This window comes from Cynocephalus volans, chromosome 5 (genome assembly GCF_027409185.1).
Source record: "Cynocephalus volans isolate mCynVol1 chromosome 5, mCynVol1.pri, whole genome shotgun sequence".
Lineage (NCBI taxonomy): Eukaryota > Metazoa > Chordata > Mammalia > Dermoptera > Cynocephalidae > Cynocephalus > Cynocephalus volans.
In genome coordinates, this window is record NC_084464.1 from 159991843 (window position 1) to 160018847 (window position 27005).

The 27005-nt window shown below is 35.8% G+C and overlaps 2 protein-coding genes and 2 pseudogenes across 7 annotated transcripts in view; 1 reads left to right on the forward strand and 3 right to left on the reverse strand.

The window, feature by feature from the left end:
* PRKN (parkin RBR E3 ubiquitin protein ligase) overlaps nucleotides 1–27005 on the reverse strand; it is a 1299935-nt gene that overhangs the window by 1252842 nt on the left and 20088 nt on the right. The window lies entirely within an intron of this gene.
* LOC134378573 (small ribosomal subunit protein eS25-like) overlaps nucleotides 1–27005 on the reverse strand; it is a 138417-nt pseudogene that overhangs the window by 91380 nt on the left and 20032 nt on the right.
* Nucleotides 5882–6673, forward strand: LOC134377851 (myosin regulatory light polypeptide 9). Its single transcript, XM_063096596.1, has one exon. It carries the CDS (start codon nucleotides 5991–5993, stop codon nucleotides 6507–6509), a length of 519 nt encoding a protein of 172 aa, XP_062952666.1. The 5' UTR covers nucleotides 5882–5990; the 3' UTR covers nucleotides 6510–6673.
* On the reverse strand, nucleotides 23946–24764 carry LOC134378853 (small ribosomal subunit protein eS1-like; annotated as a pseudogene).

Sequence of the window (27005 nt, forward strand, 5' to 3'; positions counted from 1 at the left end):
AATGCTAGAAAAAATACTGGAGAACTTAAAGACAATGCCATGACCTGCTCACAAGCAGGGGCCACATGAAGGGGCTCAAAGGCCCCAAAATAAGTGGCATCACCAAAATAAGCCAGGCTCAGGTGAAGTCGAAAGGGAGAAACGCTTCAAAGGAAGGGCAGGAAGCTCAGGGATAGCAAAAGCCAAGCTGGAGGTGGGGACTATCCTCTGCACCTTTGGAATAGTTATTCCATCATCGCTGCAAAGGTTCACTTCCAGGTACTCGGCTTATGGTGGCCTTCTAGCCTCTGCATCTGAGTCCTTACTCTGTGAAAGCACTGTAGAGAATAAAAAGAAACAAACAAAAATACTCTGCACCTGAGACTGTCATCAGAGTCAACATTTTGAAATGGTGGACTTGGCGGACTCTTCATATCTTGGTTTAACAGGGAAAAGGAGAAAATACTTGCCAACCACTGCTTATTCCTGAATTTCAGATTTTGTTCCCTCAGTCATACTGGACTGGAACTCTGTCTGTCAGCGGTGAATACACTCACACTCATGTGAAAGATTTACACTAGAATGCCAGTCTGTCAATCACCAGTATGAAATACAACTGTCGAGCAAACCCACACCTGCACTTGTGTCAACTCAGGAGGTGTTAGAAAGCTTGCAAATTTTCTTTGAAAAGGAGCTTACCTAGGTAAACAGATTAAAAGGACTATACATATTTTAAGTTTTATTGAAATATAATTGACACAATAAACTGTACATATTCAACGTGTACAGTTTGACATGTTTGGACATATGTATATAACCACGAAACCATTATCACAATCAAGATAATAAGTGTATGTACATCACCCCCAGAAGATTCCTCCTTTCCCTTTATAGTCCCTTCCTCCTGCCTCTCAGACATCCTCCTGCCCTCCATCTGCCTATCTTAACTACAGATTAGTTTGCATTTTTATGAAATTTACACAAATAAAATCAGTTTATACTCTTTTTCTTCATCTGGTTTCCTTCTTTCCATATAATAATTTTGGAAATCATCCATGCTGTTGCGTGTATCAATAAATAGGTCACTCCTTTTTATCGTCTAATAGTATTCCATTGTATAGATACACACTAATTTGTTTACTCATTCATTGGTTGATGATTATTGGAGTTATTTTCAGTTTTGGCCTGTTACAAATAAAGCTGCTATGGATATTTGTTCAGGAGTCTTTGTATAGGCATGTGCTTTCATTTCTTTTAGGTAAATATCCAGGAGTGGAATGGCTAGCTCATATGGTAGCTGTACATTTGACTATTTAAGAAACTGCCAAACTGTTTTCTTCCAGAGTGGTTTCTCCATTTTCCATTCCTACCTCTGATGTACAAGATTTCCAGTTGCTTTTCATCCTCAATAACACTTGGCATGACCAGACTTTAATTTTAGATACTTTAAGAGGTGTACAATGGCATTTCATTGTGGCATCAATTTGCATTTCCCTAATGACTAATAACATTAAGTACATTTTTATGTGCTTATTTACCATCTGTATAGCATCTCTGGTGAAGTATTTTTCAAATCATTTGCCTATGTTTTATTAAGTTGTTTATTTTTTATTGAGAGTTCTTACTATAGTCTGAATATAACTCCTTTTATCAGTGATGTGATTAACAAATAGGATTTTCCCAGTCTTGCCTTGTCTTTTTATTCTCTTAATAATGTTTTGAAGAACAGAAGTTCTTAGTGTTGATGAAGTCCAGTTAATCAATTTTTTAAAACAAATCATGTTCTTGGTGTTGTATCTAAGAAACCTTTGCCTATTTCAAAGTCACTAAGATTGTCTATGTTCTCACTAGAAGTTTTATAGTTTTAAGTTTTATATTTAGGTCCATGACTTGAAAAAAAGGACATTTTTTTAAAAGTATGTCTATCCTGACAGAGGTAAGCCCATGCCTATTAATGAAATTGCAACATCAGTGTACCAACTATTCTGGGAGACAGTTTAGGATAAATGTTGCCTGATACTTATTTGACACTATTACCATTTTTCAAAAGGGTGACTGCTTTACTCCAGTGTCAACATCAAGCAAATAAAACCTATCGTATGAGAGTCATGATCCCTGGCTGTACCCCTTATTTTTGCCTCTGACGCATGAAACTTCGAAAATGAAGGTTCCGAGGAGGAATGTGTCAGTGAGGTCAGGGTCATGGGTTAAGCAGTTGAGCTCAGCAGTCTGAAGATCTACATTTTAAATTTTCCCCTACCCTAGCTTCCTTTTGATTGTCTAAGAATATTTCCTTTTCAATGCTAGCATTAAAATATCACTGGCATCTAGGGTTTTGTGGTGGTGGTGGTGTTTCTGATTCTATTTCGTTTCACTTTAAAATGTTTTCTTCTTTCCCCAAATCCCTTAAGTGCGTATGATGAGCTTTTTATTTTCTTTCTCAAATAGCATTAAGTATACATACATGTAAATGTACACATGTTATCAAAATTAGTGACGTACATATCCAAAGTTAGCTAGAAAATGCAGAATTTGATTCCCACTGCAATTTTAACTTTGCAGAGCAGCCTTGATAAATTGATGACAGAGCAATAAGTAGCTTATCTTCCAGAGGTATCAGATTTGTTTCTGGTCTTAAGGCATTTTAGTAAAATGCTTATTTCAATAAACTCTCTTAATGCAAAAGATAAGATCATAAACACTTGTAAATCAATTTTTTTTGAAAGCTAAAACATAAATTCACTAGTCAAGCTCACTATTTAGGTAATAACCCTACTGTAAACACTTTTATAGAGTAAATAATCACCTCTTATTCTTCTCATAAATTCGAGTTTACATTGATAGGCTTTTTCTTAAAACAATCTCCAGTGAATTGTTTTCTGACTACTGCATCCAAACTAAGTTTTTAACAGTGCGCAACAGGAGATGTTTCCTATAAGCTGTTTTCTCAATGTCTTTATTATTGTTTTCACAGCAGCCACAATGTGATAAATATTGGAAAAGGCACTATTAGATTCGAGCTTCACCGTCAAGTAGATAATATTCAAAAACATAAGACAAAGACAAATGCAACGAAAAGTAAATGCAAAACCTCGGCAAAATAGAGGAAACTGCTCATTTGGACTCTCAACTTCACATGTTTTTGAACAATTCTAAAAACAGACCAGAAGATTCCTCTTGGCTTAACAGCACAGAACAGCACATGGACTTTTTTGTTTCCTTTTCTTCCATGAAAAGAAAATAAGAATATGGGAGAAAAAGGAATACATCAGCAAAAAAGGCAGAAATTTACCAGAGACAAACTCTCTTATGAGATGTCTAACTCTATAAGTTATAAAAATTGACATAATTCAGGAAATTTTTATCATGAAATAAAATTGTTATGACAGAAAAAGACTTTACAAAGACTTAAAGATGTGTTGGATGCCCAGTATTGATACTGGGTGTGACGAACATTTTTATATGTGACAACATTTAGAAAAATAATATGGCTAAACGTATTCATAGCCTTAAGATGTTCACATCCTCTGGCCCAGTAAATTCCATTTCTTTGAATCTACCAGAAATTTTCAAATAAAAATCCTAAAGCTGGAAGAAGCTTCAACCAAATAGGTGCACATAGCAGTGCTATGTAGAATAGTAACAGCGAGAAAATCCCAGCAATCCAATAGCAGAGAACTAGTTAAGAACATGTAGTGGAGTCTATTTACTTGATAGACATTATGAAGGTATTTAAGTTACATTTTCAAACAGAATGTAATAACTCACAATATTAAGTGAAATTTTCAGATATAGAACTACACAAAGAACGTAATTATAGCTATAGAAAAGTGATTCACAGAATCAAAATGACTGAGAAAATCCAGTTTTATTGCAGCAATGAGATAACAAGAATTTTTCTTTTTATTTCACTTTTTTTATATTTTACAAATGTTATTTAATGAGCATGCATTATTTTAAAATGCAAAACAGTTGATATTTTTAAGAAAAGAGCCAGGAAATACAAATCTGCTCATGCTTCCCCAGTAGGAAAGAGGAGGAACCTATTTTATTCTAGTCCTGTGCTGTCCAAAGTAGTAGTCACTAGCCACAGGTGGTCATTTAAGTTTAAAATAATTAAAATAAAATAAAATTCAAAATTTAGTTCCTCAGTCACATTAACTACATTTCAAGTGGTCAAAAGTCATATACTACTACAGTTTGAGTATCCCTTATCTGAAATGCTTAGGACCAGAAATGTTTTGGATTTCAGATTTATTTGGATTTTGGAATCTTTCCATTATGCTTATCAGTTAAGCATCCATCATCTGCAAATCGAAAATCTGAAATGCTTCAGTGAGTTTTTCCTTTGAGCATCATATCGGTGCTCAAAAAGTTCTGGACTTTGCAGCATTCTGAATTTCGGATTTGCAAATGAGGGATGCTCAACCTGTAGTACCAGATGACAGAGAGCAAGCATTTTCATCATCGCAGAAAATTCTGCTGAAAAGAGCTGCTCTAGATCATTGGCACAGTTCTTAGAAGGTAAACAATCCACAGAGAGGATAATTGACAATGTACAAGTCTCTCTAGTTAGCTAACACTAAACCAGCAACCTCAATCTATTGAGGAGGCCTATCCTACGGGATAGAATGTGCTATACGAATGGCTGACTCATGGTCTGTTAGCAAATTAACTGTAAATCTTTATGTATGTTGGCTAGTTTCCTGGGGATGTAATTTCTGGTATCTACAAAAATCACGTCTCTTGGAGGTTTATAAACTTGAAAAAACTAGAATTCACCCTAAGATGGGACAATTCCATCAAAATGCAGCCTTCCCAGAGAAAACAAATTTGTCCTTGTCTTGTAACAGTGGGTTGTCTTTGGGAAGCAGAAACAGGAAACAAAAAGAGAATTTTCAAAATAATACATTTTAAAACTTTTTTCTTTTAAAAATTTCTGGGTAAAAAAAGGCAAAAAAGAAAGAAGAAATTCATTTGAAAAACTAGCACCTCGAAGTAGTATCAAAATCACTTAAGTGGATAAATATTTAAGAGTAAAAAATCTTTATTTGAAAAATAAATAGTACGCAATGGTTTGAAGCAATAAGAATACAATTCGCTAAGCCATCATTAATGGAAGTTTTATCTTTGACAATATTTTGTGAAGCTGGTATTACATTACATATAACACATTTCCCATTAGAATGTTTATTTAATTTTCTTGATTTATCCTCATCATTGTATGAAGATGTTCCAATCAGTTTTAAATTAGTAAGCTGTCTTCATTTCGAATATGCAGGCTGGATTTTACTGACATAATGTGAACACTACAAAAGGCTGATTATCTTTGTTGAAGTATGCCAAGTTCCTCTGATTTTTTCAGTGTTTTCCACCTTTGAGATTTAAAACCGAGCTCTTCAGACAAGAAAATTGAGGCAGTGTAAATTGTAACTATTAAGAAATAAGTTGCATATGAAAAGTGTCTTAATTCCCCATAGCTTTCTGCACAATTCAAAAATTATGTCTACTTTTCAGGGTTACTAAATGTTCCTTAGAGGTGGGGATTTTATCCCCATAGCAATTAATATCAGAGAATAACCCTATAAAGCATGAGCTGAATGATGATCTTTAAAATGTATCTGTTTAGAAAAAAAGGATAGTCAGAAAAATGAGCTTGGTATTTGGAATCAGAAATCCTAGATCTGATAATCAATTCTGTTGATTCTCTATACCTCTATTTCCTTATCTATAAAATTGATCTGGTAAGAATGCATCATTCAGAGGATTATTTTTGTCATGATGGTGAGAGGGTAAGACACAGGAGCAGATTACTTAACTTCTGATCAATATTAATAAGGTAAATTATTTGAAACAAAACTATAAAAAAGGTTATGATTAAAAAACAAATCACGGGAAGTGTTAGTTTTTAGAGGCTCAGGGTGGAAGGGTGGTGGTAGCGGCAGCCAAGGCAGCGAGGGGTCTCAGAGGTGCTCGGATTCTCGTGGCTGTGCAGGGATTTAACCACCACCATGTCGAGCAAAAGGGCAAAGACCAAGACCACCAAGAAGCGCCCTCAGCGCGCAACATCCAACGTGTTTGCCATGTTTGACCAGTCACAGATTCAGGAGTTCAAAGAGGCCTTCAACATGATTGATCAGAACAGAGATGGTTTCATTGACAAAGAAGATTTGCATGATATGCTTGCCTCACTGGGGAAAAATCCAACTGATGAGTATCTGGATGCCATGATGAATGAGGCTCCAGGCCCGATCAATTTCACCATGTTTCTCACCATGTTTGGTGAGAAGTTAAATGGCACAGATCCTGAAGATGTCATCCGAAATGCTTTTGCTTGCTTTGATGAAGAAGCAACTGGCACCATCCAGGAGGATTACCTGAGAGAGCTGCTGACAACCATGGGAGATCGGTTTACAGATGAGGAAGTGGATGAGCTGTACAGAGAAGCACCCATTGACAAAAAGGGGAATTTCAATTACATTGAGTTCACACGCATCCTTAAACATGGAGCAAAAGACAAGGATGACTGAAAAGAACTTCAAATTCCAGCCAAACGTTTCTTGTTGCCACGTGGAGTATTTCTGAGATTTTCTCTTAGAGCCTGTTGCATGCCCTTAGCTTTACAGCTTTTGCCTTTCCTGTTGTATTTATTCTCAGCAACTTTGGGCACATGTATCTTTATAATCAGACTTGAGATGGGACTTTTTATTATTTTCAGAATAGACAATAGGGTAATTTAACTTACCAGGTCCCCCGCCTCTCCCTCCAAAATAACTGCAGTCCACAGAGTCAGTATATTTTTTCAGAGAAAGTTACTCACTCAATTTTTTCTGAACCATAATTAAACTTTATGATAAAAAAAAAAAAAAAAAAAAAAAAAAAACAAATCACACTAGGATAACCTTCCTTAAAATATATCTAATAATAAGAACAAACATCTATAAAATATAAAGGGAATAAGCATTCATTTTACCATAAGGTGTTAAATAGAACTTCCTAAGACTTTTAAAATGTAACTTAAAAATGTAATTTAGACATATTTTTCACAAACATGTTTATGATATAAAATCAAGAAGATTTACAATTTATATAAATTGCATTTATTGTATTGATCAAGTCAGCAGATCTGAATGACCTCCTGCCCATGTTTGAATCAGCCCCACCACTTACCAGCTGTGGAACTTGGCAAACTGCTTTCCATCTCCGAGCATTAATGCTCTCATCTGTAAGATGAGGATGATGAGACCTAATTCATAATGCTGCTGTGATGATTAAATTATAATGCCATGAAGGGTGTTGTGCAGATGTGTACTGCAAAGGATCAACGTGTGTTTGCAGTCATCTTTGCAGCACAACTGGTCATGAAGAATCTTGTGAGTATAGTTTTCACTAGAGACATATTATGTTTGGAAACTTCCAGTTTTAATAAACATAACCAAGGCCGGGCCCGTGGCGCACTTGGTAGAGTGCTGCGCTGGGAGCGCGGTGACGCTCCCGCCGCGGGTTCGGATCCTATATAGGACTGACCGGTGCACTCACTGGCTGAGTGCCGGTCACGAAAAAACGACAAAAAAGAAAAAAAAATTTAAAAAAAAAATAAATAAATAAACATAACCATTGAGAAGAATTGTGCTATCTCTTCAATACTCTTAAAAAGTATCTGAATCTGTTTTCATAAGAACTTAAGTATATATACTACTGTTAATCTTACATTACAATATGAAAAGCATGCCAATTCCTGGAAAATGTGGTAGTGGAAAGGGGAAAAATTAAGGTAAATGAAAGCTAGAAGTATTCCTCTATACCTACATTAAGTTAATGTAAAACCAGGTCCCTTTTCTTCTGGAACAAGCAGATAACAAATGGTAAATGGTTTAGCCAGAAAGAAAGAAAAGCAGAGGAAATCCACTGACTAAAAGTTAAATCCAGTGACTAAAATTACTTTTCATATACTCATGACCACCAAACTCTTTATTTCTAGCTATGTTCTTTCTTGAGACTCAGAATCATGGATGACTTTCAGTAACCAAACTCAACATTTCCCAAATGGAGCTAAGCATTTTTTGCCAGCAGACCTTCCCGTACCATAACTTGCTCTCCCTGCTTTATTCCCCTTCTCAGTGAATGTCAACTGCACAGATGAGTTTTGATATCTTCCTAGATCTCCCCCCCATCATCAATACGTGTGCACTAAATATTACAAATGCAGGAACTTCCTCTTAGCATACAATATAAAGGGTGAGCGTGTTTTTTACAGCTGGTATCCATTCTGAAAAATCAGTGAACAAATTATTAAATACGTAGAACTCCTGTCAGGACTCCCAAGCACTGTCTGGGTTAGGGCTATAGCAACATAAATAAAAGTTGATTTAAAAAATACTAGACACAGCACACAATGGTGATGCAATTTTTCTCTAAGATAAAGGAAGTGATCAATAAAATAAAAAAATATTTTTAAGTACTAATTCACCATAAATATTATCATACTTTAGCCAGAGCTGAAAATTTCAAGAGTAAAATACTTAAAGGCAACTCCATATTGCCTGTTGCCTTGACATCCTAAGCACGATCCAGTGCACTCAAAGCATCGAATACTTAATAAAATAATACGATTCCTGAAGAAGAACAAATAATTCATATCAAATACATAGACAGGTGGTGTGATGACTGATTTTGGAGAGGAAGTTTTTGTTTGTTTTGGGGGGGGCTGGGGGGGTTGGCTTGAGGCAAGGGAGTAAAAGCCATTTGAAGAATATGAAAATTTGATCTTTTATATGTCTTTTTGGCTAGAAAATAAATTCTTCAGAACATCAAAAAGGATCTACAAATAATCAAAATAAACAAATATTGGCAATGATTTATATTTAAAGGGCAGCCTAAACTACTTCATTATTAATTTGAATGACAACTATATTAGCTCATTTTATTATGACAAAATACCACAGACCGCATGACTTAAACAACAGAAATTTATTTTCTCACAAGTTCAGAAGTCTGGAAGTCCAAGATTAGGGTACCAGCACAACTGGGTTCAGGTGGGGGCGCTCTTCCTGGCTTGCAATGGCTACCTTCTCCCTAAGTCCTCACATGGTGGGAGGGAGAGAGAAGGCATCCCTTCTTAGAAGGGCACTAATCCCATCATGTGGGCTTCACCCTCGTGACCTCATCTAACCCTAATTATCTCCCAAAGGGCTCATCTCCAAATAGCATCACATCACATTGGAGGTTAGTCCTTTAACATGAATTGGGGGCGGGGGGGAGGAGGGTACACAATTAAGTCCATAGCAGCAGCTGACAACAGATCAGTATTGAAAAATGGCCCTGAACATCTGGCAGTACAAGACAATTGTTTTATGAACCTGCTTAACTAAGCTAACTTATGTTCATAAAACATGATAAAATAAAAGGAAGATGTAAAAGCTGTGAGGAGATGAACATCTCAGAAGGAATAGATATACACTTAAAAGAGTCTTTTCTGGAGAAACGTTTTCCTTCTCATTTTTCTGTATGGGAAAGAGATGAGATAAAACCAGATAAACTGGATTTAATGTTCATACACTGCCTATGCCTCTTCTTAACATGGTCACCTCATCGAAGAAGACTATATATCTAAAAATGACAGAAAGGTAATCACACTATTGATTATGAACAATCTACACAAAATGCAAAAATTAACCTTCTGAGAAACTGTAACAATTTGTTATTGAAGTCATGTATGTAAATTTGCCCACCTGTGTTACTTTTTTACACAAGCCAAAACTAGCAGGAATCTCTAATTATCATACCAGTGGGATGGCTAACAAGGGTGTTGCCGGCCCACAAATGCAATTTGATTCTCAGCAAGACCACAAGAATGGCAATTTACAACTTCCAGCATAAGTAACTACAAATATTAAGCTATTGCTAGTTTACACAATGGAGAGCTCACTGCTCTTAGATTAGTCAGAACAACAGAAAAGGAACATTTTGAGGACCTTTATATTAATATTATACTTATTATTTGGTGCTGGATTTGGAGTACAAAAATCATGGTAGTGATTCTAACAATTGTTGAAGCACTTACACATACCTGTGTATCACGGTATCTACTATAATTACTCTGCTCACACCAGGGAAATATTTTACTTTAATAAGCAGCCTGACTTAAAAAAATCCATAAGGTAAATGCCTAAATTATAAATGGTACTGCTTTATATATGGATAAATCTCACAGACATACTATTGACTGTAAAAAAAAAGACATAACAGAAAACATAATGCATGATTCCATCTATACGTGAAGTTCAAAAACAGGCAAAAACAGTCTATGGTGATATATGTCAGATGATGAGGTACTGACTGGGAGCATGCATGAGGGATCCTTCATGACTTTGAAATAGTCTATATCTTATTCTGGATGGTGAAAACATGATTGTACACATATAGAAAAATAATTTGAGCTCTACATATAAGATCTGCACAGTTCACTATTTGCATGATATACTTCAACAAAAATGAAAAACAGGTCAATAGTATAATTGTCTAATAAATATACAATAGTCTTTATCTTTCCTAAAACAAAATTTTCACTTGTCACTGTACTGTAGTAAGTACCAAGAGTGCACACACTTAGAAAGTTTCAAAGCTCATCTCCTTGTGTAGAACAACATTACATATTTTATGTTTCAATGTGGCCACAACTTCTAATCCTTCTGTCAAGATTCCCACACAAGCTGGGCTATTGATAAAACAATTGCTACTCTTGTAAAGAGTTTTATTTGCTCTCATTGCCTATCGGCTTAATACAGAGGAGAATATATACTTGAAAAAGATCAAGTTCTATAAACAGGACTAAATGATTATGAAGTAGGCATCTTTATAATTGTGTTTTTAGTTTTTTTCCCCAGTTGTTTCTCAAAGAATACAGCGGAAATTGAACCATAAAGCTTACCCTGACAGAGAGGCATTAGCCTACCACACTAAACCATAAAGATAGGAGAGACAGTTATTTATGAAGAAACACTGTTCCCTATTATCCTTTTGAGATTCTACAAAAGGGCTAAATATTGATGTATTTCCAAGTCACCTTTCCCCACTTCTTGTATTAACAAGCAGGAGTATGTTTTAGATGCTCCTAATTTGTCAAGATCAGGTGAACTGAATTGTTGTACAGAGCACACTGCTCTCATTCCTACAAGGGCTCTGCAACCCTGAGGGTTATTAATAATTCATAGGTCTTTCTTAGTTCACAACAGGGGCATTACTCAGAGGGCATCATTCTTATTGAAAGAAGTTAACTGTGATGGGCAGATAAACAAAGCACAAGTCAAACAAAAAGACACCTCCTATGAATTTGTGGACATTCAAGATCTGTTACAGAGTTCTGACTACTATAGTCAAAAGAAAGTGCTCAATATTCTTCACCTATGCTTATACTGCCTATTAGGCTGAATCCAAACATTTTTAGGACTATATCAGTTATATTAATTCAGAAATTCTTTTTAAAATCATTTCACTCTGTTGTATGTTGAAACAGCCAATGCTACTGGGTATAATTATGCTATTTATTGAATTAGTTTCTCCAAACTAACCTTTTTAGCAGGAATATGACATCAACTTTTGGGTTCCAGCATCACTTAGTTATCAAGGAAATACATGATAAATGTATTTATGGTTGAAAACAAACAAGTCTTTATGATTGAAAACAAGTCTCTAGGAAAAGGAACACCATTTTTACAGTCCTCCTCAGTATACAAAGACTCCCTAGGTGAAATTTAGGCCAGATATTACATAAAGTTCATCTTAAGTAAAGGAGTTATGGGCTCAGAAGCCTAAAGGGGTGAATAAGACAAGAATTTGAGATAGTAGATCATGGCAAATCCTGTGGCCTGTGATTGCATGCCCTGTTTAAAAGAATTTCAAAAACAAGACAAACCAAGATCAAAACAAAATACTGCTAGGCCAAATATGCGTGTGTGGGTTGACCAATTTCAGACCCACGGCATAAATCAGAAGTCTTAAGTACACAAGGACTCAGAGTAGAATGTATTTCTTCCTCTAAATGGAAGATATTCATATTGGTTAAATCAGAACATTTATTTATTCATTGTCTTGAAGATGTATTTGAAGAAATACATTTGATATTATTGAGAATGTACTCCAATCCAAATTAAGTTTCGAGAAAGTTTGAATTTTGTGAATATCAGTAAAATGTAATCTTGCCATAGCTTAAGAAAATAACACCTAAAATTTACCGAGCACTTTCTACATGCCAGGTACTATTCTAAGCACTCTGCATGTATTAACACAATGGTAATGCTCACACCAACTCTATGGAGTAGGTACTATTTTTACCTTCATTCACAGATGGGAAACCAAGCAGGCTCAGAATGGTTAAGTAATTTGCCCACAGACACGCAGCTAATGAGTGATGAAGCAGCTGTTCAAATCCAAGCAATCTGTCTCACAGCCCATGCTCCCGTGCTCAGTGCTCCCGTGCTCAGTGTTCCCGTGCTCAGTGCTCCCTGCCCTATTCCACATGGAAGCATCGTCAGTGAAAAGGAGTAGCTTTCACTCATTAGGATGCTGATGTTAAAGTGGGGGAGGAGAGCTTACATTTAGCCTATAAAAAAATAAATAAAAATCCACTACCAAAATCACTAAATAAATTACACCTCCTATCTTAGCTACCAGGTAGAAGAGTTTCAAGGACAAAGAAAGAAAAGACTTGGAGATAATTGAGAAATAAGTAAAGTTCCTGATAATTGTAAATAATAGATTTCACTAGGGTGATGAAGGGTTAGGATGTCAAACAGGGGAAAGAATGATTCTATAACAACACATTATTTTCATCCCTTACTTAAAAAGGACAACATCAGAGTCTCTGGTTCCTTTAAGATTCTAGCTATGTCAAATCAGATGTTCATCTTTATTTCTTCTTTTACTTATGGAATGCCCTAAGACAGAAGAAGGAAAGAAATTAAAGGATCTTTGAAAAACCCTTGGGTTTTTCTTTACTGATCATTTCAAATTTTAAGTGCTATTCATTCTACCGTTACAGAAAATAACTCAAGAAACTTTACTCTTGGCACTGAATGTTATGTCTTCATGCTGCAGTAAATAACTCTGGTCATGAAGAATACGATGCCCTAAAAAATGGAATCTTCAATAGCAGTATTATAATCATTTATCTAGGGTGTTTCCTATTGACCTCTTTGAAAATAAACAGAATTTCACCAGAATGAAAGTTAATGTATTATTTATACTCCATATGTGATAAGCATTAGGTTATAAATAAGGAACCTTTTCAAAAATACATAAGAAGCTTCTTTTAACAAAAGCCCCTTTGATACCTAAATATATAGTTGAAAAATAAAGCTACAGCATTTCTATCAGATAATTATAAAAGTAAACATACTTTCTCGATTTACATTCACAAAATACAATGAAATATTTTAGCACCAAATATTTTAATTACTTTTTTCAGACATTATCTCATAACAAAGACAGCTACGTATAATGCTACATAATGGATTAGTGCTAGAAAATATCAACTTTTTGCATAATTTCAAGAGTATGTTCTAAACAAACAAACAAAAAAAACTTGGCTTCAAGATTTCAAAATAATAATAGTCAATACGGTTCCACGCACCTCCCATTCTGTGTTGTACTCATCATCTCATTCAATATTCCAAGAAAAAAGTTTCTACAACTAAAGAAGTTTGGCTAACACTTGAAGAATCAAAGCATGCTTTTAACTTTTGAAAGGCTCTGAGAAGTCTTGCTTTAAAAAAAGAGGTTGACTTTGTTTACCTAGTGTTTCTCAAACTCAGTTGACCTTTTCATCAAATCAGTAACAGTTTTGGAAACTAATATTTCATAGAACACATTTGGTGAAATGTAGTGTTTTTCAGTTAATAAAGTACTTCTACATGCATTGTTCTCATTTAATTCTTATAATCTCAAAACAAGCATTACAAAAAAGTTACATAAAATAACCAATAAGAAATAAATCCAATCTAAATCACTATAGTCAACCCCATTGATGAAAAGTAGAAAGGAAGGTATCCCTATCTCACTGAAGCAGTAACAGTAAGCCTCAGGTACTGTGACAGGGAAAAGATAAATCTATCATGCAAATACTTTGGACCATCCCAATTTGACTATTGCTAAATCTTCCACTAATTAGGCTCTTAGTAAATAGGTAGTAACATCTTCATAAAAGGCCATGTGTCTATATGCACAGATTTAAAAAAATAATAATAATAATAATTGTTGTTTTGTTTCCAAGACCCTCATCCACGCAGCTCAACTGAGATTTGATTTCCCTGTGTGTCAGCATAGACTTGTGCAGTAAAGGGTTAACTCAGCAGTACTGATGTGTTCAGACTGCACATTCTTAAGAAAAGACTGGCCCTTGACTGGCTCCTAGGACATATCTTTTAAATCCTTGGAATATCCTGCCCAACAACAGTGTCCTTATATACGGGGCCTTGGGCCATACCAGAGAGTTTATGCTAACATGTGTTTTTGTTCACCTGGGGCCTTGGGACACACTATATCAGTATGACCTCTGGAGGGGCTGGAGACTGAGTAACTAAGGTTATCCATGCAGGTGCCCCATGCCTACAAGACCAACTACCAACAAAATTCCTGGACGTCAAGACCAGTGAGCTGCCCTGGTTGACTATATATCACACATCACTGCTGGGAGAATTAAGCACTGTCCACACAAGTCCACTGGGAGAAGACAACTGGAAGCTCACTGCTAGCATCTCCCTGACTCTGCACTATACTTCTTTGACCTTTGCTGATTTTAATGTGTGTCATTTTGCTGTATAAACCACAACTGTGAGTGTGACAGCTTTTCTGCTTTCTGTGAGTCCTTTTAGAAAATCATTGAACCTGAGGGTGGTCTTGGCGCTCCCTGACACAGACTAGATTCTCTTTCTTCCCACTGGTATCTAATTCTGTCAGCATTATTATCTGACTCCTTGGTCATGACCACTCTCTGTTCAGACACCTAATATCCATTGAACCCCTTAAGTTTAATCCACCTCCAGATCTCAGCAGAAATAAATGTATAGAAAGAATAAACCCATATAATTTGCATCAGAATAAAAAAAAGCAACTTCTGAAATTTAAGCTAATTATAGGAATTAACATATAATGCATGAGCCTGACCAATTGTAAACTAGATCATTTTTAGCTTGTTGTTGATTACTATTGTCCAGGTAAGAGATTAAGGTGCCTCACAAACCCAACCCTGTAAGATTTATGTGCCCCACATGTCCCTGCCCGAAGTAGCCATCTTGCCTTTCTTTCTTGCCCCATTCATCCCTTACAACATATGTCAATAATGCTGCATCCTCAGTAGAGATGAGGTAGTGATCTACTCACATATTCATTATAAAGGTGTAAGATCAAAGAAGCAGGCTATCAGTTATACTTTTGCAATAAAGAAACAGTTTTCTCAGGTTTTTCTCTTAATATGGTTTTGTGCTGACAGTGAGCAGTGATCAAGCTTCACCAAGACACGTCCATAACAGATGTGAGGGTGGGGGCAACAGTGAATACAATCACCATCTCTGACAGCCCCTTCCCTAAAGGCATTAAAGGAGCTCAACTTGAAAAAGGAGAATTATCTGTACAATGAACTTCATTCTTCTATCACCAAAACGAGAGACGTCAATAGCTACCTCCTTTTGCCCTCAAGAAACTTTGATTATTGACATACAGATCCCTCAAAAATTCAAATTCACCATCTTGAATCTCAGACAACTCTGTGCATAATAAAAATTTAATTGCAGCCTCTTTTAAAGAGCCATTTGAAAAGGTGCATGGTGACTGAAAGAATCATTCAAACAGGATGCCAACAGGAATAAGTAAGCTAACTCAACTTGCACATGAATTTTTAACATGATACACATGTTATGGAATGCCCTATAAATAAGTTTGTGCCTATTGACCTTGTGCAGCTCCAGGGATAAATATATTGGAGAAATGTGGTATTTCAGATGTAGAGGAGGAAATACGGAGTGCTGGTAGGCATTTCTGTCAATAGCTGCAATCAGTAGCTTAATCACGCTCGCTTCTCTCATCCTACACACCAGAGATAAGGGCGGTAATCATGGCAATCCAGCAGAACAAGAGGGCTTCTGAAGCAGAACTTAATATGAGGAACAGGCGTACAGCACGGGCATTGAGTTTATGGCAGACCTTAGGAAATGTGTCCGTTTGCACAGGTGCTCCTAGAGGGAAATAAGCAGACAGTGCCTCCAACCTTGGAGACTCTCTTAAGGTTACTTAAAATTAAACTGTGCCGCTCTTAAAGAGATATTACAGTTCTGGAAGAATTCAGTCACCCATCACTTAACCGAGGAAGAGTTGACATATTTGAAAATTCTATAAAAATCAGATTAAGTTAAATTCTAACTTCTCATACTTAAAAAATCAATATCTGATATAACATTATTTAACTCAGTTCGAATATAATTTCACTTAATGATACATTTTTTAAAATTATTAATCTGGATTACATGTTTGATAGTTTAAGTTTTCCAAAACATTTCCAAAGCAGGTAACGTGTTGACTTCTTATTAAATATGGTTTTAGTCCAACAGGAATTGTTTTTGTCTAGATTTTCTATGTCAGATCTACACTCATGATTTTAACGAGCAAAATTTAGCACCACAATAATTATGTGAATAAAGTTCTAGTTGAATTTGTTAGTATGCTTTTCATCTCTAAAGCTTGGAAGTCAAATCCTAGTAAATGTCAACATGCCCCTGTCATGTCCACCCCTGTCATCTGCACCACAAGTCAGTGTAATCTGCAGATAGAAATGAGAAGGAATTGAACATATTTCATGGCTGTTCTGCTTGAGGGAATAAGAATAAAGTAAATCAATATTTCTTGTCATTTCCTCAAAATACTGTATTCTCCAAGACATTTAGCCAGCATTTCCCATTTAAGCAAGGACAAAAACATTTTTTAAAAGTTTTGAACTCAGAAAATTAGCACATCAATATTTCTGGGTCACAGAAATTGAAGTCGAAACAAGCATTACTTCAAAATCTAAGTTAAATACACTCTCAAGGTTGGTCGCTCTCAGTAATGGTAACTATCATTAAGAAAACCTAAAATCTCAGGAATGAAGAGTCATATTTAACATCCTATTATTACCACTGAAATATTACTAAATTTACAGCCCCATTTAAAAATGCCAAGACATGACTTTCTTTGTAAAATTGGAACTGCAAAACATTCTGTGTCTTTTCTTATACAGCATATTTTTCTCATTTATTGTTAAAATGGCATTTTTCTTAAAACTCTTTATACTTTACTGTTCAGTTCGATTTCTGACCTTTGGAAATGGCTATCTCTTGATTACCTACCCACACTGTATGTACATTTATACAGAAAAATGTAAAAGTTAAGTTCAGAGAGTCTCCCTAGAGGTCTTTTGTAATTTAGGAAATGATTTCTGAATCTAAGTAAAATATAATTGGTCCTGTGTTGGAAAAAAATAAATTTCAAGTATAAAACTTAAAGAAGTTTTGAGTAACATTTAGGAAAATATAAAATATTAATAGTATGGTAAAATTGGAGTGTGGAGTCAGCGAAACTAGAATCCAAATCTTGGCTAACCTATGAACTGCTGATCTCAGGGTGGTTTTGACCTCTCCAAGCCTAAGATTCAGTGTTTGCACAATTGGAATGTAGGGAATATACATCTGCTCTGGAAATTAAATGAGCATCTAACTACACAAATTCTCCAGCACAGGTATTCAACAAATGTTATTTTCTCTGCTTTCAATAAACAAATTGATTACAGGAAATGCACTAAAAAAAGACAGAGAATGGTGGATAAAGGGCAGAATTAAAATTCTTAAAAAGACAAAATATGTCCTGGAAGCAACAATTGCTAAATATCATGTCAGAAAACAACTGAGAAAATATAATTAGAGTGCTAGATCATTAAAATCTCTGTTTTTGAAGCCAAGGAGTTCAATTCTAAATCCCACGGAAGACGTGCTCCTGCCTGCCTAACGGGATGCCCCATTCACGAGCGGAGGAGAGAAGGGAGTTCAAGCCCTTCTTGGCCTGGGGGTCCTCTCCTGAAACTGTGGACTGGTGCCTGTCCCGACGGGGCTTCAAGACCTGGGGATGGAAAGGCTATTCGGAAAAGTTTTTATTTATTTGTGAGGAAACTAGATACTGAATTCACTGTATCATTTATTCAAATGATTTGTGACAAAGAATTTTTAAAAAGCAAATTTTAAGCAAATCCCTGAGATTACATTTATTTATAACGTGTCTTACTATGAATGTAAATACTTCAGAATATATCTCTCAAATACTTCATAATACTTCAGAATGTATCTCTCAAAGGTAGGGGCTCTTTTACTGCATACCACAATACTGTTAACACATCTAAAATAATAATAATACTTCCTTAATATCAAATTAGTACTCAAATATATTCTACTGTCTTATAATTTTCTCTGTAGCTTATTTGTTCAATACAGAATCCAAATATTTGCTTCCAAATAATCTAGTTGCTGAGAAATGGGAGAGTGGGTAATCGAGGATAAAGATTTTAAAAGGTTAGATATGAGAAAATTGTTAAAGGTGAATAACTGGTATAAAACAGTTCATTATGTCATTCTCCCTACTTCTATATAACCTTCAATAATAAAAATGCTTTATGTTTTCTACAGAAAATTAAACAGACATACAACAATAATAAAAAGACAGCAATGAATATAACTCACAGATCTGAGAATTTTGTTTAAAATGATGTTTTAGGTCAAGAAAAAAGTTGAAAGCCAGATCCTCCTAACCCTGTGGTCTCAAGAATTGCAAAGCAACTTAGAAGGGAAAGTTATTTTATTGAAAGGCAAAGAAAAAAGTTTTAATTTAATAGCATCAAAATATTAGTTGAATAGTTAAAAAATTTTTAAAATCCTGTATTAACATGTATATTGCCAGGCCCCGGGCCAGGTGCTGGCATAAAACATACATGATGCCTGTCTTCTTGGAGATTACACGGTAACAGGCATGATGTCTGTCTTCTTGTAGGTTACAGGCTAGCAGACATGGTGCCTGTCTTCTTGGTGGTTACAAGCTAACCGATATGGTTCCTGTCCTCCTGGACCTTCCACGGTGCCTATCTTATACATACACTATGGCATCAAAAGTTGGGAAGCATGTGTTTAAACACCAGTTTAGGATTTGTTGAAGTTCACTCAAACTTATTGATAAATTTAAAAGCTATTAAATAAGTTTATGGAATCAATTTTTGCTTACCTAACCATTTTTAGTAGATTATCAATAATTTGGAAATGCTTCTTGAGAGAGGGGAGCTTATTAAAAATAAAAATTCCCAGGTCCTACATCATTTCTTCTTAACATGTTTGGTTGGATAAGCAATGTTCTCAAGTCACAGCATGAGTGAGCAGTGCAGAGTTGAAGAAGTGAAGTCCTATCCAGAGCCACGAGGAATACAGAACGACACAGTACACACTACACTGAGCTGCTTCAGCTGTTTCCCTTGCGAATGGCAATCATAGGAGCCTCTTTGAGACATAACGTATTTAGTCCTATAAACATTAAGTAAAAAGCTGTGCTAGTGTGTGAAGGATGCTTTTCCTCCCTGCCGGAAGATCTCACAGCAGTGGCAGTAGGTTCTAGAAGAGGATTAGCATATTAAGACATCCATATCTACTGGCAGATGCTGTTGGTTGCCTAGTCAATCTTCGCTAATAGAGCCCTGACATTACCGGGGACGGCAATGTGCCTAGATTTTAAAAACTACACTTCACAACTTCAGCCTCTGCCAGGGGGATCATATGACACAGTCCTTGTTAATGAGATTTATGTGGAAGACACTGGGTGGGTTTGGGGGAAACCCTTTATAAAGTGACAAGCTCCTTTGCTACTTTTTCCTCGTAGGCTTTTCCTCCTCTTTGTCTTCCTGCCTTTAGTAACTCCAGGTGCTGTCTGGAGTTCAAGAACCATCATGTGAGCGTAAGGACCGGGGCCAAACCCGAAGGATGGTGGCTCCCAAAGTTAAAGGGCTTCACTGTTCTGCTTCCCAGGCCAGAAAGACTGTGAGCTTTTCCCCAAAGTGTCTGGGCCACGTGTATTCATTTGGCCCCAGGCTAAAAGCTGCAGCGGTGAGAACTCACTTCTGTAGCTCCCTCCCTCCCTCCTCTGTGCCAGTGTGCACACCCTACCAGGCTTCCCACTTCCCTTCACACTCCAGTGCCTTCAAGTAGTTGTCTTTATAATAAATCCAGGTTTTATAGCTATGGGGGGGAGGGAGGGCAGTGGGCATGAATTCTGGTAAAGTCAAAGCCTCTCAGTTCTTGGGAGTGGAAATACTCACGTTTCACTTCTAACTAAGCCACAAGGAAATCCCAGAATCTAAACTATCACTATAAAGTGCTTCTTGATTAGACAGTGTTACTCATTAAACTAGACCTGATGATGGAGTTCGCAGAAACAACAGGGTTTCAACATTTTTTTGAAGAGCACTCCATTGTCCATTAAAAGAGGTCTCTTGATCATTTTGCTAATATTGTCAAATTGCTGCCATGAATGGCTTGTGGTTAATGAGCCAGTAGGTGGTGGTTGGCACTGGCTATATATAGCTATGGGAACAGAAACAACACTACAGGTGTCTCACACATCAATGTTTTAGATCATTTCGGGTAACGTAATTCAGCAGATGCATATTGACTATAAGGTGCCCAACTTTACGGTGATGAGCAAAGTGCAGGGAAGATATTGTGGAGATCCATGAAATCACCCTCCTTTTCTATAATGTTATTGGAAAGGCGAAAAAAAAAGCTGACAAGGAAAACACTAATCCAAATCAATGTATAATCAAATACTGAAATATGGAGACAAAAAAGGTATGCCAAAAAAATCTTACCAAATTATGACAAAATATACAAGGCTAAGATTAGATCATTGAATCAACTCCTTCCAGATACTATGCTGAAATCTGCAATAGATAATATCTAGTAAGTTGTGTAACACAGATAGTATAGATAGTTCACTGGTGATCACCAAGCAGTGAAGCTTACCACAGTAACAGATAATTAAGAACAATGGTTTCAATTTATCATCTATTATTTTTCCATTTCTTCCTACATTTTTCATTCAAACATCATGTGTAAAATAAAAGCTAAGTTTAAGAGTAATATATGACTCCAGTGTCTTAAGTCTGAGTGATTAAAAGAACGGTGAAGCCATTCAGAAAAATAAGCGAGAAGAAGTTGATTTGAGAAGTAAAGATGAGGTGTTATGTTTTGTGCATGTTCAATCTGCATAAGCAGCAAGACGATCCATCTTCTGCCACTGTTAATAGTAAGGCACAGGTGAAATAGCAGAGACTTTGATAACACAGACTTGAACATTCACATCTCAGCTCTACCCACTTCCTAGTTTGGCGTCCTTCAGCAAGATTCTAAGATCAAGCTTTTATGATTGCAAAATTGGAGTCACAATATCAAACAACAGGAATATATTTTGAGAATTAAGTGACATAATTAAAGTAAAACATCTGATAAATCTTAGGTTTTACATGTTAATATAGTTTCCTTCCTGTCTTCTACCTGGTCTGTCTTTTCGAATCCCAAATTTGATACCATATGAATCTCTCCTTCAAATTGAGCACTTCCTAACTATCCTTCAACATCACATGCTCATATTCATCACACATCCTTTATTCCTATTCTTTCCATTTCTCTCCACTTAAAAAATGCCATACAACCTTCAAGGTCCAATTCGAGGCACATCCTTCTGGTGAGAAAGCAATCATTCCATTCTGTACTTGGTTTTCCTTTGCTAAATGCTGCATGATGTACTTCAGTATTAATTATTTTATGTACATGTCTTGTCTCCCCAAATAAAACACAAGCTCCTATACAGCAGAATCTGTGTCTAAAACATTTTTTTTCTTGTAAAAGCTGGGCTCTGGCCTTCCTTTGAGATCCACAAAAATTTGCTGAATGTAGAAATCGGTGATGCTGGCCATTAAAATCTGAATAATCAATTCAGATATACCAAAGTTAAGTTTACAAAATACAACTTTTCTTTCTTGCCAATTCGTAAGAAAACCAAAATCCATTATGATTATAATTCTAATGAACAAGAAAAATAGCTACTGGTTTGGAGTAAAAAACAAAATGCTTAAATGGAATATTACAATAAGGGACTTTTGTAAAAGACCTTAAACCCTAATATTTATTCAGTTACTGCACAAGAAGATAAGAATTAAGAATAGAAATGAAATTTTATTAGAATCTTGGTAGAATCATAAGTAACAGGTTTAAGTAATTTAAAACTAATTTCTTTAAAATTTGACGTGCATTCTAAAAAATAATGTCTCAATGGGTCAGCACTAGAATTAACCCTATTACAACAGTAACTTACATAAATCATTAATATTCTTAAACATGACAAAACACAATCGACATACAAAAGTCCAGCATACCTGTCACGAGACAAAATACCTAATGCTTGAAGCAATGTGATAAAACAGCCTGAAAAGTCAAGAATCACCAAGCAAGGCTCTCTTTTTTTAGGTCATTTCACAACCAGACTCAACATTCAACACACCAGTTATGTCATCATCACTGATCTTTTGGGGTTAGCAAAAGTATAACTTTAAAAATTCTTCACTTCCAGACAAAAACACACACCCACACCCATACCCACACACCGCAAAATAAAACCAGTAGAAGTTCAAACTGCATGTGGGGAATAGTTTCATTTATAAACAAACTGTTTCCATGTATCTTCTGTTAAACAAAGTGCTTAAAACCATAGTACAATGCCTTTGTAGAATGAAACATCTCCTATAAGTTAATTGAGTTGAAAATTATCTTGACAATTGTTCCACAAGGTCAAAAAATTAGGAAAAATAGCTTAAAGAACCAAAATTGTATACATTAAAATTTACGTAAAATCTGCATATTAATGAATTTCAAGTCCCACGAACTTGGCAGAATGTTGAAATCAATGTTTGCAAACATCTGACACGATATATTGAGTCTCTCGTTTATTTAAAAGTGTTCCTATGAAAGCAATTTTAAGTAGTTAAGCAACAAAATTCCTTTATTTTGAATAAAAGTTATATTCTAGTTCCTTCATAGATGGTCAATGTAAAGAAGTTTAAACAACTCTAATTCTCAGCTAATAATATGTAGAGAGCAGATACACACAAAAGCTTCATTTAGATAAATTGGACAAAGAAAACTACCATTTCCTGATTTTCTTCCTCAAACCTCCCCACCCACCACCTTGATTCTGCAAATGGCAGAGTAAATTAAAGCTCCTTTCTTCTACATCAACTCCTTTGTCCTTTCAAGGTTGCCTAATCATATTCATCTTTTAAAATGAAGTAAGAAACATTTCAAAAGCTGTATTCACATTAAATCAACTTTCTGATTCGTGCATTGCAGGAATAAAGCAATGTAATCACATCTTAAATTGGTGTACAGCAGGCTGTCTACCTTATCCTAGTTCTCAGGATTGATGAAATGAATAGTTTTAAAATAGCACTTTTTGAAATGACATGAGAATTAATAGTGCATAATTACCTCCGTGTTGACAAGTGAGAGATGTTTAACTCCTTAAATGAGCTTTCCAAATGAATCAGTGTCAGAAAAAGTCTCCACTGCTAGTACATTGTTGATATCTAAGGGGACTGATTTAACCATGAAGGTACACTAAAAGCCAGTTTTTAAAAACATTTAGGTAAAAATTAAATGAAACAACTTTCACTTAATATTTGGAATTTAATTAAGATTTCACTACGGGTTCCTGTAGTATTCTAAGTGATCATTACTAGGAAAATCTTATTTTATTTGTCTACTAAAAACATTCAACCTTTCCATACAGTTGCAGCAAAGCAAACTTTAGTTGTTTTTTTGTTTGTTTGTTTATTTTTTTGTTTTCGTTAACGTGATTTTTTATTTGTCACTATTAAAAGTCTGAATTTTAAACAGATTCTTGGACTGGTGGTTCATATCCACCAGCTCGTTCAACTTTAGCACCTGTTTCATCCCCAGTAGCTTTTCCAGAACTACTACCTTCACCATGAAGCTCAAGGAGTTCTCCCAATTCAAACTTGGGCTTCTTTAGCATTTTTATTTTTTTAAGGAAGACATCATGAAGATGATAAATAGACTGGCAAGCCTTTTACATGTCTTTTCCAATGCTATCTGGAATCAATTTATTGACCACATCTTTCAAGTCACTGGTCTGCACCTCTTGAGTCATGATTTCCATCATCTTTTTCAGGATTTGGTGTATCTATTGGTGCTGAGCATAAGAAGTCTTTTGTATCTGATTGTTGCACTTTTTAGTAAAACCGACACAGAACAGATGAAGCAAATAATCATCGGTAGACTTGACATCAACATGAGATTCAATCATGGTCTGCCCTGTTTTGACCATGGAATACATTTTGTCACAAGTAAGATCCATGCCATGGAAGTTAGTCAGGCAGTTTTTGCCCTGGACATCCTAATTAGCTTCAATTTTCTAAATGCAACATTATCATTCTGCAGATCAGCAAGCCTTACTTCAAACACATGACCTTTGAGGCCATCAAATGCAATTTTGGTTCTTTGAGTCCTGGTGACTAGTGTTTTTCCAATATTTCTTATACTGAACATAGAAGGTGTTTTCACATCATACCAATCTTTCTTAGAAAATGGACCAACCACTTTCTTCTTGGCTCCCTTTTTGCTGCCTTTTGTAAGGCTCTTGTTCTTGACAACCACCATCGCGCTGCTCAGAGAGCCAAAAGCTGAACTTTAGTATTAAACTCTCTATCACAGAAAAGGAAAAAGCAAAAATTAAGGTACTAGATTTAGAAAGCAGTATAGAGAGTGTGTTTCTGACCCTAATCTTTGAGGACTGCAATGAAGACAACTACAATAAAATAAAATAAATCTCAATTTTTTAATAGAAATCTTTTAGTACATTTACAAAATTCATAAAAATGTTATCTTTACCTTGTTGAATATTAACATTTTATATTTGTTTCTTGTCTCTAATTTATGTGAATTAACTTGTAACTACAGGTTGAATATCCCTTATCCAAAATGCCTGGAACCAGAAGTGTTCCAGATTTTGAATTTTATTTGGATTTTGAAATATTTGCAAAATTACATATACTGGTTGAGTATCCCAAATCCATTTCCTTTGAGCATCATGTCAGCACTACAAAAGTTCTAGGTTTTGGAGTATTTCAAATTTTAAATATTTGGATTTGGGATGCTCAACCTGCATATTGTTCAATTCTGTTTCAAACCCTGTCAATAAAACCAAAACAGATTTATATTTCTAAATACTCAGAATGGAGAAAACTGAACACACTTTCAGCAAAACTAGATGATGAAATATAATATAAGGCAGCTATAATTTACTCTTTATTTTTACAGGTCTTTCACCTATAGCAACTGCCTAGCTTAAGTATGTATAAGGCTCTGGGCTAAGATTTTATATTTAGTCCTAATGACCTTATAAGAGGTAGATAGCATTATCCACATTTTGCAGATGAGGAAGGCTATATTTAATGGAGGTTCGTGCCCCACAGTCACACAGATAGTAACAGGTAGAACCTGATATGAACTAATACTACTAGAATGCAGAGCCAACACACACCATGGTTGCCTTGGGTTGAATGGCCCCAAAAAACTTAACCCCCACTGTGACAGTGTAAAGAGGCTGGGAAGTCCTATTATTGTAATTGAAAGGTGGGCCTTGAAGAGGTGATTAGATTGTAGTGATCAGGGAAATAGTTCTGAGGGCTTTAAAAGGACAATGAATAAGGAGCTTTGTCTTCCTCTCTCTGCTCCACCATCTTCTACCATGTGAGACCCCTGGGTCACTGTTGCTGCCACCAAGGCCTTCACCAACTGTGTTCCCCGGACTTTGGACTTCCCAACCTCTGAAACTGTAAACAATAAATTTCATTTTTCTTACAAATTATCCAGTTCTGTGTATTTTGATATAAGTAACAGAAATGGACTAATACAATGGCTGACAAATATTTTTCCATTTAGATTATCTTTACAGGATTACCATTGTTTTAGCTGTCAGTAAAATGAGAAGGTGTTAGATTGCATTATTCCTTTACTTATTCAATATTTATGAGAGTCAACCAAATGCCAGCACTCTCCCAGATTCTGGGACTACAAATGCTAAGGCACAGATGAGGCCCTTCTCACCTGGAGGCTACAGACAATATTCAAGGAGGGTTTAATTTGCAATTAAGTGCCTTACCTAAGAGACAGGCAGGGGAAGGACACGGATAAATTTGGGAAATTCTTGACCTGGTACCCTTGGAGACTCTGAGAGTGAAACAGTGAGAGCAAAGCGTGAAGACAACGCAGCCTTAACATGCCTGCCAAAGATGGCCCTCCATCTGGGTGGGCAGGGACTATGTCATCTGGCACAGGCGGACAGCAGGAGATTGTGGCTAGAATGTCTGCCCTAGGAATATAGCGCTCTGGGGGAACAAACTGCCTTAACCTTCCTTAGGAAGCCAAGGACTCTGTACTTGCATTCCACCCCCATATACAAACCCCGCCACTTTTCCACCCAAACTCAAAAGATTGAGCATCAGAAATGAAACTAGATCATCACCAGCCAAATTCTGAGCATCAGTCTTCTGAGTTTCCTAAATAATAAGTTACCTAAAAGAATTAGATACTTCAATGCTTCAGCCCATTCGAGACCTATTAGTCATTTAAGCTAGGTGCCAAAGTTCCTTGAGGCATTTTACTTAATTGACACCTTAAAATGTTTTTTTTAGCAGAAATATTCTGAGTTCCAAACATGCAGGTTAAACATGACTTTTTTTGGGTGGGGGGAGAAATAAATCAGCAATTATAATTGGAGACTTCAACACTCCTCTCTCAGTAATTTATACAAATACAGTACACAGACTATCAGTGCTATTGAACAACATGATCAACCAATTCAACCTCACTGAAATTTTCAAAACATTACACTAAACG

Coding starts and splice junctions, on each gene's coding strand:
- LOC134377851 (XM_063096596.1), top strand. CDS start 5,991: ATGTCGAGCAAAAGGGCAAAGACCAAGACCACCAAGAAGCGCCCTCAG.